Below are 11,095 nucleotides of genomic sequence, written 5' to 3'. Positions count from 1 at the left end.
ATACTGTGCCAAATGATTGTGACTCCTCGACGCTAGAGGTCGCTCTAAAATCGTACTTCACCATTTCTTTGTAAACAGAATGAAAGATGGCGGAGTCAGGGGAACCCAAGGCAACCTGTACTTTTCTATTTAAAAAATCTACCAAAAAATGCAACGCTCGGAAGAGAAAAGCCAGTGACAGTGACAAAGGTGAGCTCAGTGTTGTTTCAAAAGCTAACAAAAAGACTGCTTTGTGCATGAAAACCATGGCTATTAGTAATAGTCCTCGAGCTAGCTATAGTAGCGAACTAACCTAGTTAGCTAACATTTTAAGTTTATTTAGTTTATTTAGTAAGGCGTTAAGATTGGGCTAAGTAAAAACAAAACTACTGCCAACTATAAAACACCCAAGCCATGGAAATGATTGTGTAAGTGGCCGAGTACTGTAAACACTGAAATGTCCCACTCACATGGTGATGCTTGCCTCATTGTCAGATGGCAACAGTGACGAAGACAAGAATGCCGTCGTCAGAAAAGAAAAAAAGACGGGTTCAGCAAACCCTATGATTCAAAGGGTAACGTCGCATGACTGACTACAAACGAATCAGTCTTTATACGAAACATTTTTTATAGTGTGAAATCATTCTTCTCTTCTTCCCAGACAAAAAAAGTAGAGAGAGAGGAGGTGTCATCTGCTGAAAGTGACGAGGAGAAAGAAAGAAAGAAAGTCACTGTCGCTTACAAGTCCACACGGTCAGCGGTGAGTTATTTTGAAAAATACCTCTCTACCCATTAATCTATGAATTAATCTATTAACAATGTTTTGTATTTATATCCTACCTGCTCCTTTATTGCTCAGCCCTGTATAAAGCTATCAATCTCGTCCTCCTCCCTTCGCTGTGTATAGAAACCAGAGGGGCCAGATGACATGGGAGCAACTGCAATCTATGAGCTGGACACAGCAAAGGACAATGATGCACAGGCCATCTTTGAGAGGAGTCAGAAGATCCAGGAGGCAAGACATCTGTCTCTTGTTGGAGGAACTTTGATTCCTTCGTGTATCTTCATCTTAGTATTGTATCATTTGCATTCTTCCCCCAGTTTTGTTGTAAATTGGGACAGCGTTGGTCCGCAAATGCTTAATAAGGGTCTCTATCCTCTCCCTCACCAGGAGCTGACCGGTAAAGAGGATGATAAGATCTACAGAGGAATGAACAACTACAAAAAGCACATCAAGCCCAAAGACTCCACCATGGGAAATGCATCATCTGGCATGGTCAGGTGTGGATGCATGTTATGTGACAGAGTAAAGTTGAAATGTCTTGGGGAAAGTTTTAATTGTTTTTGCTATGTATTTGCATCATCAGTGTTTAATCTTTTCTTTTGTCAGGAAGGGCCCAATTCGGGCCCCAGAGCACCTGAGAGCCACAGTGAGGTGGGACTACCAGCCAGACATCTGTAAGGACTACAAAGAGACTGGCTTCTGTGGCTTTGGAGGTGAGTAAGGACTTTGCTGGAAGGTTGCCTCCCCCAATGTCGAGCTTTGCATAGGTCCTCCTTTCCCAACTTGAATTAATCATCTGTGGAAGTCTCTTCAAGTTTCTTTTTCCTCCTTAGACAGCTGCAAATTCCTCCATGACCGCTCAGACTACAAACATGGCTGGCAGATTGAGAGGGAGCTGGACGAGGGGCGCTATGGGGCCAACGGTGAGGTCACAACAGGGGAGAAACACAGGGCTGTGTAGATTTAAGATTCAGATTAGAGTTGACGTGTGTGATATACAGCTGTTCAGTGATGTGTGGTCTGTATGTAGATGATGAGAACTACGAGGTGAGCAGTGACGAGGAGGACATGCCCTTCAAATGCTTCATCTGCCGAGAGTCCTTTAAGAACCCCGTCATCACCAAGTAAGACAATGCTCCTTAAGAACTCCTTCACCATTGTGTGTAGAGAAACTTCCAGCTAATCAAACCGCTCATGTCTTGTCTCCCGCAGGTGTCGGCACTACTTCTGTGAGACCTGTGCTCTTCAGCACTACCGCAAGTCCCAGCGCTGCTATGTATGTAACGTCCAGACCAACGGCGTCTTCAACCCAGCTAAAGGTGAGGATGAGGCATCTCAATTACCATGGTCAGCATAGTGGTATGGCATGAACATTAGGTCTTGGATGGTCCACCAAAGCATCACTTTAAGCTAAGATAACAAAAGTAAAGCTACTGTAGTTTGTTAACCATGGAGCTTATGTTGCCTGACTCCTCAAGCTGAATTCCTCTGCTCCATCGTACGCTACATTAGTCTGAGACCACAATCATTGACGTTAAAATGAGTGTTGTACAAAACAAGGTCATCAGCAATTGGATAATCTCTAACCAGAGTACCAATGACACATTATTTAAATGTTGCTTTACCCATGTGTGTTCTGGCCCCAATCACAGTCAAGAATGTATTTCCATTCTAGGAATCTTAGGGGAGGTACTCGGCTCCAGAAATTAATGTCCAGTGGCATTTGGCCGGAGCAAGGAGTTTTGATAGACAGGCAAGAGATTGTAATCGGGTAAAGGACTCGTCTATAGTCAGTCAAATAGAAAAAGCTCACTGCTCGAATATTCAGGCCCGTGGCTGTGTAAAGTTAATAAGCTCCAGGCAGTAGCCCTAAATGTTCTCTCTCTCTCTCTACAGAGCTGGCAGCCAAGATCGCCAAACACCAAGCCATGCTAGACCAGCCACCCTCTGATGAAGAAGATTAGCAACCTACTGTAAATACAGTACCTGTCCAATTTCATCAGTGTCTGTCTCCTCTCCACTGTGTTGTTTCATTGTCAAGCCTTCTGGAATAAAACTCGATTTTTAAATAGTTGACTGATTACTTACAATACAATGACAGTGAGAGCCCGGAGTTGAAAGGTATTTATTATCAAGTAAAATAGTTGACACTCCCAACACTTTCCCTTCATGAAACCCAGACAAACTATCTGGAACAAGCACCATTGTAACATTCACAGGACATAAATGGTCAATCAAATACATGGACCTCAGTTGGCACAGTCTAGTGTTAACTTGCTATCTTCAGTTGAGGGTTTCAGGTAGAAACAGATTTTTTCTTCCCTCTAAAACTGACGGTTCAGTATGAGAGCCTCTTCTCAGCTGTGAGGAAATGCAAACACTGTCTGGTTCGTGATAGCCTTGGACAAACTTCTGGAATCTGCTGGCTAGATGGCTGATTGGATCAACCCTTGGTAATGCGGTCAGTTCCTGGTCTTTGTCAGATGGGTCAAGTACAGCTCAGATAAATAAAAATAGGTAGTCTCTCTGCTATACCTTTAATGGAACATCTCCATTGCCAAGTGAAAGAGCTGACTGGACATACTCGCCCATATGGTTCTTCGACGGGTCCAGAGCTGTAGTAGAATCTGGAGAGATGTGTGCGTGAAAGGAATTGGGTGTCAGTCAGTTCATGCATCTTTTAGACTGGAGAGATGGCAGCTGGCTTTTAAACCCAGTCAAAGGGAGGAGAAACTGCTTTGAATTATTTACATGGGCCATTTAATAAGAACAAAGCGTAAATCCAATCTGAAGTCTTCTCTGAGCGTCTCTTGGTTACTACACACTCCTGTTCCTCTGTGGTCAGAAGTCCCAGTCATCCACATCCATGTGGCTGAGGCCAGACTCCAGGCTGGCCAGTACAGAGGCAGCGTCCTGAGGCTGGGTACTCTCAAAGCCCGTGATGGGCGTTATGGGCCGGAACAGCTCAGGCAGAGCCTCCAATGGCCGACGCTTGATCTAGGGAAGAATGGAAAGAAATCTCATGGGGATTCTAATAAGTGTGTGACTGAATGAAGCCATTATGACAAATATTTCACATTGATGTTGAGGGGGGGAGGAACTAGATCCTACTGACCTGTTTGAAGAAGGAATGACCAATGAGCGCACTGGCTGAGGGTCTGAGGAATAAACAATTAAATGAGCTAAAATTCATAAGACAATCAATGTGAGGACCAGCAGCCTAGCTTGGCGTGGCTCACCTCTTCTCTGGGTCCCTCTGGAGACACAGCTCCACAAAAGCATGGAAGTGGGGAGAGAAGGTACGACTGTAGGGGTGGCTCCCCGAGGAGGAGGGCTCTCCGTTAGAGTGGTGGGCCCCTCCGGTGCTGGGGCCCTCACAGATCCCAGAGTCAGCCCCAGAGCGGGAGGGCTTCATGGTCAGCTCCTCTGGGGGGATGGTTGTGGTGTCCAACAGACAGGGGACTGTCCCGTTCAGCTTCTCCAGCAACATCTAAAGACAGAGGACCACGAAGAGGACAGGGGGGAGGAAGAGGAATGGAGAGAGATAACAGTCAATTGAGGAAAAGAATATATATCTTTCAGAATAAAGATCGGGTGAGGGGTTGATCTGGCCACTAGTCACCTGTGTGGCTGGCATGTCTTTGAAGGGCACATGTCCATTGGCTAGCTCACAGGCTGTGATGCCAAGACTGTAGATGTCTGACCGGAAGTCGTATCCCTGCAGATTCTGACACACACCAGGGTTGGCCGATAAACAAATTAAGGTATTATAGTTTAAAAGCAAGGTATTGTATGTTAGCCAGGAGTGGTATGGAGTTACCTGCTGCAGCACCTCTGGGCTGAGCCAGGGAAGCACCTTGATGCTGTACTGGGGGAAGTCATGGACCACTCTGGCCCGCTGGCCGTGACGGATCAGACTGATGATGCTCCTCAGACCAGACATACACACCTGACCGTCTACCGAGATCAACACGTGGCTGGCCTTCACGCTCCTAAACACACAAAATTAGACGCCATGTCACAATCCTGCATGAAAAGTCCTGGGCCTGTGTGTACTTTGTACTTACCGGTGTACATAGCCCATGTGGTGGATGTAGTCCAGGGCTTTGAGCATGCCCAGTAGGATGTAGGCGATGGCCAGCTCATTCATCCCATCAGTGAAGTGGCTGCTGATCAGGTCTCTGGCTGACCCTAGGACATGTTAGACACTACATTAGTCAGAGAGAGAGCAGAGGACTGAATAGTAGGATTAGGTGGAAACTAATTACCTTAGTGTGGGAATGGTAACTAGAGTTCTCCGGTCTACATTTAGCTTTTGACTACATTTGACTAGGACCAGAGTGGTGTAGTGTTACAGTCAGTGCTCTCCTGTCTGACTCCTCACCATAGGCCATGAAGGGAGAGATGACCCACAGCTCGTTCTCTGCTATGAAGATACTCCTGTAGGGCAGGATGCTGGAGTGGTGGAACAGCTTAGATACATGGAGCTCAGCCTGAGAGAGACAGAGATTAGACTGGGTTAGGTTTAATGGACAGAGAGGGAGATTAGATTACATAACAGGTGATGTCATAAAGCAAGGGATGAATGCATTCAGAGGGGAGGAGTGAAAGAGGGATATAAAGACAATGACGATTTGACTGATGTCTGTCTGCCTGGCAAAGGGAAATGTGACAGATGGATGGTGACAGGTCCAGACCTGCAGGTAGTTGACCATTTCATTGGTGCAGGACTCCAGGTCAATCCGACGGATTGCTACGTGTTCCCCTGTGGGTCTGTATCTGGCAAGGTTGACGGTCATCAAGTCCTCCAGGCCTCGACCTAGCACAGCAAAACACACACACACACACACCAAATTAGACTAGAGACAGAAGCACAAACAGTGTATTCAACAACAAACACACAAGCGCCTTGGCAGCCAAGTAACTGGGGTTGGAAGCCTGAGACTGACTGACCGATGATGGTCAGGAGCTCATAGGCGCTGCTGTCGGGGAGGAAGCTTCCCATGGTGTCCCGCCGTGGGACTGAGGTCAGGCTCTCGTGGCTGTCTTCATGGGCCTGGGGGGAAGAGGCGGCAGCAGGGAAGGAGTTAGCGTTGGAAATGATAGCCTAAATTGGCCCTTAGTGTTGGGCATTACTTGTGGCATTGTGAGAGTGGCCTGCAAAGGCTTGGTCAGACGTGATGGTTGATCCTAAATCATATACAGTCAGACTACAGAACAGAGTGTGTACGAGCAGTACTTGTGGAACCTGAGTGGAGAACATTAACTTCAGGTTTGACTTCTGTTGGTGGCAAATTATAAGCAAGAAGCTACATCAATTATGAATCATGCCTTCTCTAAACCTCATCACACCATTGTGCTTGAAATATTAACGCTTGTGGTAAGATACATGCAGAGTGGGTACCCGAAAATAATAATGAGTGTGTTCAGAGAGGAAGAGGCGAAGCAAGAGGTTGCACTCTCACCAAAATGTGTCCAAAATAAGCCTAATGTGTTTCAATGGGCTTATTTTGGACTTAAACTTGTTTCCTGCCTTCCCGCCTTTGGAACAATGACTCCCATTGTTTGGCGGAGACGTGAGCATCTCGTGTATCATCTCAAAAGACAAAAATAGGGATCCAACAGTTAAAAGATGCTCAGAAAAAAATAACTTTTCACTGTCAAAATGTTTGAGTGGAAAAAAATGTATGTAGGGCTCTATGCTAAAAAATGTTTTACAAGGAGCACATGCACCTAAGTTAAAATGTAGGGGCACAATGAAAAAAAATGGAGGTATTAATGACAAGAATTAACAACAATTACAAACAACAACTGGTGCTCCCGAATTAAAATTCCAGGTAAGAGTAAAATATTTTGATGCATATGCGACCAAAATGGTACCACTGTAGAGCCCTGGTACGGGGTGTTGGCCTAAACGTACAGTTGAAGTCGGAAGTTTACATACACTTAGGTTGCAGTCATTTAAACTCGTTTTTCAACCACTCCACAAATGTCTTGTTAACAAACTATAGTTTTGTCAAGTCAGTTATGACATCTACTTTGTGCACGACACAAGTAATTTTTCCAACAATTGTTTACAGACAGATCATTTCACTGTATTACAATTCCAGTGAGTCAGAAATTTACATACACTAAGTTGACTGTGCCTTTAAACAGCTTGGACAATTACAGAAAATGTAATGGCTTTAGAAGCTTCTGATAAGCTAATTGACATCATTTGAGTCAATTGGAGGTGTACCTGTGGATGTATTTCAAGGCCTACCTTCAAATTCTGTGCCTCTTTGCTTGACATGGGAAAATCAAAAGAAATCAGCCAAGACCTCAGGAAAAAAATTGTAGACCTCCACAAGTCTGGTTCATCCTTGGGAGCAATTTCCAAACGCCTGAAGGTACCATGTTCATCTGTACAAACAAAGGTACGCAAGTATAAACACCATGGGACTACGCAGCCTTCATACCGCTCAGGAAGGAGACACATTCTGTCTCCTAGAGATGAACGTACTTTGGTGCGAAAAGTTCTAATCAATCCCAGAACAACAGCAAAGGAACTTGTGAATATGCTGGAGGAAACAGGTACAAAGTATCTATATCCACAGTAAAACGAGTCCTATATCAACATAACCTGAAAGGCCCCTCAGCAAGGAAGAAGCCACTGCTCCAAAACCGCCATAAAAAAGCAAGACAGGGTTTGCAACTGCACATGGGGACAAAGTTCGTACTTTTTGGAGAAATGTCCTCTGGTCTGATGAACCAAAAATAGAACTGTTTGGCCATAATGACCATCATTATGTTTGAAGGAAAAAGGGGAGGCTTGCAAGCCGAAGAACACCATCCCAACTGTGAAGCACTGGGGTGGCAGCATCATGTTGTGGGGTGCTTTGCTGCAGGAGGGACTGATGCACTTCACAAAATAGATGACATCATGAGGTATGAAAATTATGTGGATATATTGAAGACATCAGTCAGGAAGTTAAAGCTCGGTCGCAAATGGTTCTTCCAAATGGACAATGACCCCAAGCATACTTCCAAAGTTGTGGAAAAATGGCTTAAGGAAAACAAAGTCAAGGTATTGGAGTGGCCATCACAAAGCCCTGACCTCAATCATATAGAACATTTGTGGGCAGAACTGAAAAAGTGTGTACGAACAAGGAGGCCTTCAAACCTGACTAAGTTACACCAGCTCTGTCAGGAGGAATGGGCCAAAATTCACCCAACTTATTGTGGGAAGCTTGTGGAAGACTACCCGAAACATTGACCCAAGTTAAACCATTTAAAGGCAATGCTACCAAATACTAACTGAGTGTATGTAAACTTCTGATCCACTGGGAATGTGAAGAAATAAAAGCTGAAATAAATCACTCTACAATTATTCTGACATTTCGCATTCTTAAAATAAAGTGGTGATCCTAACTGACCTAAGACAGGGAATTTTTACTAGGATTAAATATCAGGAATTGTGAAAAACTGAGTTTGAATGTATTTGGCTAAGGTGCATGAGAACTTCTGACTTCAACTGTTTTAGGTTATTAAAAAAAAGAAATATGCAGTAACAGCTTAATAACCATTTCTCCACCAATTTCCAGCCAGCATTGCGAGGTAGATGCCCATCACGTTAAATCACTCAGACGGGGTTGCCATGTGTTGCCAAAAATGGAACACATGGAACTCTATCCATTCCATTCAACTCCAGTTCACAACCATTGGTGGATCCAGAGATTTCCACAAAAGTGACACATTAGACATGAACAAATGACCAGTTGCTAATACCCTCCCACCCCCCACCTACATGCCCTCGGCTTTCTAGTAAGGGAGAACTACAGTGAACACAGGCAACAGACTTAAACTACTTCACAAACATGAAACAGGCTTGGTCAAAATTAGTAAGGACTTTCAGTGAAGAACAACAGAAACCATAAATCAAATAGTAACACCATGTTAAGACCACACCGAGGTTCCTAAGGGCCCATTAAGGCCGGCTTTACAGGGAGATTATATGTCAGCTGAGACCAAACAGCCGTTTTCCGTGACAGCCGTAAAAGACAAGTGCAGGTCAATTAAGCCAGGTAATTACGGATGACCCATCATTGCCCACTCTAAAAGACACAAACTGTGGTCAACTTTATGAATCAGGAAGGACTGTTTTGATCTCTGGAGCAACAGATGGAGCCATCAGGTAACATGTAGTATTAATGGGGTGATCCATCTGTCCACTTATACTGATCACATCTTTTTTTCATCAGACTTGACAACCTCAGTTGCTCTCTCCTCCAACCCAACCATGTCTCATCAAGAGAACATCACTACTGTGAACTCCATCAATCTCCCAACTCCCCCAATAGGAAACCCTGGTGGGTGAAGATGGGCCTCAAAATACAAAGCACATACAGCACAGCATTGTGAATCAGATGCCCATGCACAAAAGCACACAGGGCTTGTGAATTCATTCACGTTGGCTCCACCCTCACACACAGGCAGATGGAACGATCAAGAGTAGTGACTGGAGTACCACACTTACTTTCCTGTGAGAGCTTCCCTGAGCTTGCTCTGTGGTAGAGAAACCACATCAATGACAAACACACACACAAGAGAAGGATCTGTGTTTAGAGCAGCTCAGGAACCATTAGGTACACTGTAAGTGTAAAGTATAGCATGTGGTGTTTGTTGCAGGACTCAGATCAATGCTGCTAGCTGGCTCCCATAACAAGGAGGATTCGGTTTAAGCTAATTAGATACCTTTGATACATCTGTTAAATCAGTGAAGAATCTGAGGATTCAGTCTCGCAAGATTGAGTGATTATGCATCACCATGGGAACAGGAAGCAGCCAAAACCAAACTTGAAATTAAGCATATGAACGAACACAGAACAATTATGCAATGTGAGCTGAGCACACAGAAATATTAAGATAATGCAAAGCTTGATAGTGAAGCCACCCCCCCAGCTATTCAGCTATTTCCTGTCCTCATGTTAGTGTCTAATAAGACCCATATACTGTAGAAACATCTCTTTGAACCTGCCTCATCCCCACCACACTTGTTACCCTTAATAAATATTTGACCTAGGTATCATGTCAACTTCGTATCTACTACAATGACCGACGGCGCAACAGAATATTAATCTGACATGCAGTATTCTGAGGCTGCACATTTACTGCATTGATCAAGTCTGCCAGACAAGGAGACATCACACTGGAACAAACTCTCTTCATGGCACACATGTACGGTACAGTGAGAGATCTGACATCTGCAGAACATTGAAGCAAGCAGTAGCTCTTATGTGTCCTCAATCTATGTGGGAGACAGAGGTATCCAGCCACATATTGCCAAAGAACCAATGCTGATTGGATTCCTGTAGGTTTAAATTGTATTATGCCAATTGTTTGTTAGAGTGTGTTGCTTTTTAAAAACTGTGCAATGCAATATCTTGTTTTGAAAGCAAAGCTGCACTTAGGATATAGCTAGCAGGTTCTGTATGAGGGTTGGGCAACTTCATAGCTGATGATAGGTCTTGTGTGTAAGCAGCAGTTGATTGGGGAAGCTGCATGACCTTACCTCCAAAAAACTCAAAATCCCTCAGGCTCTCCACACTCAATTTCTCTGAGACCCAACGCTGGGATTGAGAGAGGGAGAAAGAGACAGATAGGGCAAATACCACAGATCAAATACTTCTCCAATAACTTATCATTGCTGTGACACTGACTGGTAAGGATTCAGCACAAGTATTTGATACATTTTCTAGACTGAGCTCGAATGTCATCAGGCAGGGGAGCGCTGACAGAGTTCACTCACCAGAAAAGACATGGATCTGTCGATTGTGGCAGCTAGAACCGCTGAAACCCCATCCAGAAAAAATACCTCCAAAATAAATACTAAACACAGTAACAGAGGAAAGGAAACACGTTAACGTTACTTCGCTACGAACAAGACATGTAGCTAACTATAACCCACCTATTGCCTATAGAATCATTTAAGTTGTAATGTTTGAAAACCATTCCACAAATAATATAGATAGGCCCAAAAACATTTTATTATCTGGACTACTAGCTAACGTTAGCTAGCTACAGTAACATATAGCTATGTAAAAATAATAATAACTAACGTTAGCGTGGCTAGCTTACGCTCTCTTTTTCATTACATTAAACAACACAGATTCGGTAACTATATAAACCACGATAGCTAGTAACCTACCTGGATGTTAACTTGAAGAAATAGCTAGCTAGTATCTGGTGAAGTGAATTTGTTAGCTCAAATTTTCAACAAACAACTATTATCGAAAAGGGGCGGAAACTAATGTCACATGTTTGCGTTGATTGGTTCGTTGTTGTGAGAAGCAA

The 11,095-nt window shown here is 44.0% G+C and overlaps 2 protein-coding genes across 6 annotated transcripts; one reads left to right on the top strand and one right to left on the bottom strand.

Moving 5' to 3' along the window:
• The first annotated feature begins 38 nt into the window (after positions 1 to 38).
• Positions 39 to 2,834, top strand: rnf113a (ring finger protein 113A). The gene is made up of 10 exons (XM_024433781.2): positions 39 to 189; positions 475 to 554; positions 641 to 739; positions 887 to 994; positions 1,151 to 1,260; positions 1,370 to 1,476; positions 1,597 to 1,686; positions 1,794 to 1,887; positions 1,976 to 2,082; positions 2,660 to 2,834. Exons 1-10 carry the CDS (start codon positions 87 to 89, stop codon positions 2,725 to 2,727), a joined length of 966 nt encoding a protein of 321 aa, XP_024289549.1. The 5' UTR covers positions 39 to 86; the 3' UTR covers positions 2,728 to 2,834.
• Positions 2,835 to 2,874: 40 nt separating this feature from the next.
• On the bottom strand, positions 2,875 to 11,091 carry LOC112259015 (STE20 related adaptor alpha). Of its 5 annotated transcripts, XM_024433762.2 has the most exons (14): positions 10,950 to 11,091; positions 10,551 to 10,630; positions 10,314 to 10,371; positions 9,279 to 9,307; positions 5,717 to 5,819; positions 5,461 to 5,582; positions 5,148 to 5,256; positions 4,831 to 4,954; positions 4,584 to 4,755; positions 4,386 to 4,490; positions 4,003 to 4,253; positions 3,879 to 3,921; positions 3,591 to 3,760; positions 2,875 to 3,390 (listed from the first exon to the last, which is right to left on the bottom strand). In XM_024433762.2, exons 2-13 carry the CDS (start codon positions 10,560 to 10,562, stop codon positions 3,605 to 3,607), a joined length of 1,284 nt encoding a protein of 427 aa, XP_024289530.2. In that variant the 5' UTR covers positions 10,563 to 10,630; positions 10,950 to 11,091; the 3' UTR covers positions 2,875 to 3,390; positions 3,591 to 3,604. The 5 variants fall into 5 exon arrangements, with proteins under 5 accessions (XP_024289530.2, XP_024289529.2, XP_024289533.2 ...); XM_024433761.2 differs by having other exon boundaries at positions 2,875 to 3,760; XM_024433765.2 differs by lacking the exons at positions 9,279 to 9,307; positions 10,314 to 10,371 and having other exon boundaries at positions 2,875 to 3,760.
• Positions 11,092 to 11,095: the final 4 nt, after the last annotated feature.

The sequence above is a fragment of the Oncorhynchus tshawytscha genome, linkage group LG27 (genome assembly GCF_018296145.1).
Source record: "Oncorhynchus tshawytscha isolate Ot180627B linkage group LG27, Otsh_v2.0, whole genome shotgun sequence".
NCBI lineage: Eukaryota > Metazoa > Chordata > Actinopteri > Salmoniformes > Salmonidae > Oncorhynchus > Oncorhynchus tshawytscha.
The sequence above is the reverse complement of the archived record's forward strand: the minus strand, read 5'-3'. Positions and strand labels throughout refer to the sequence as shown.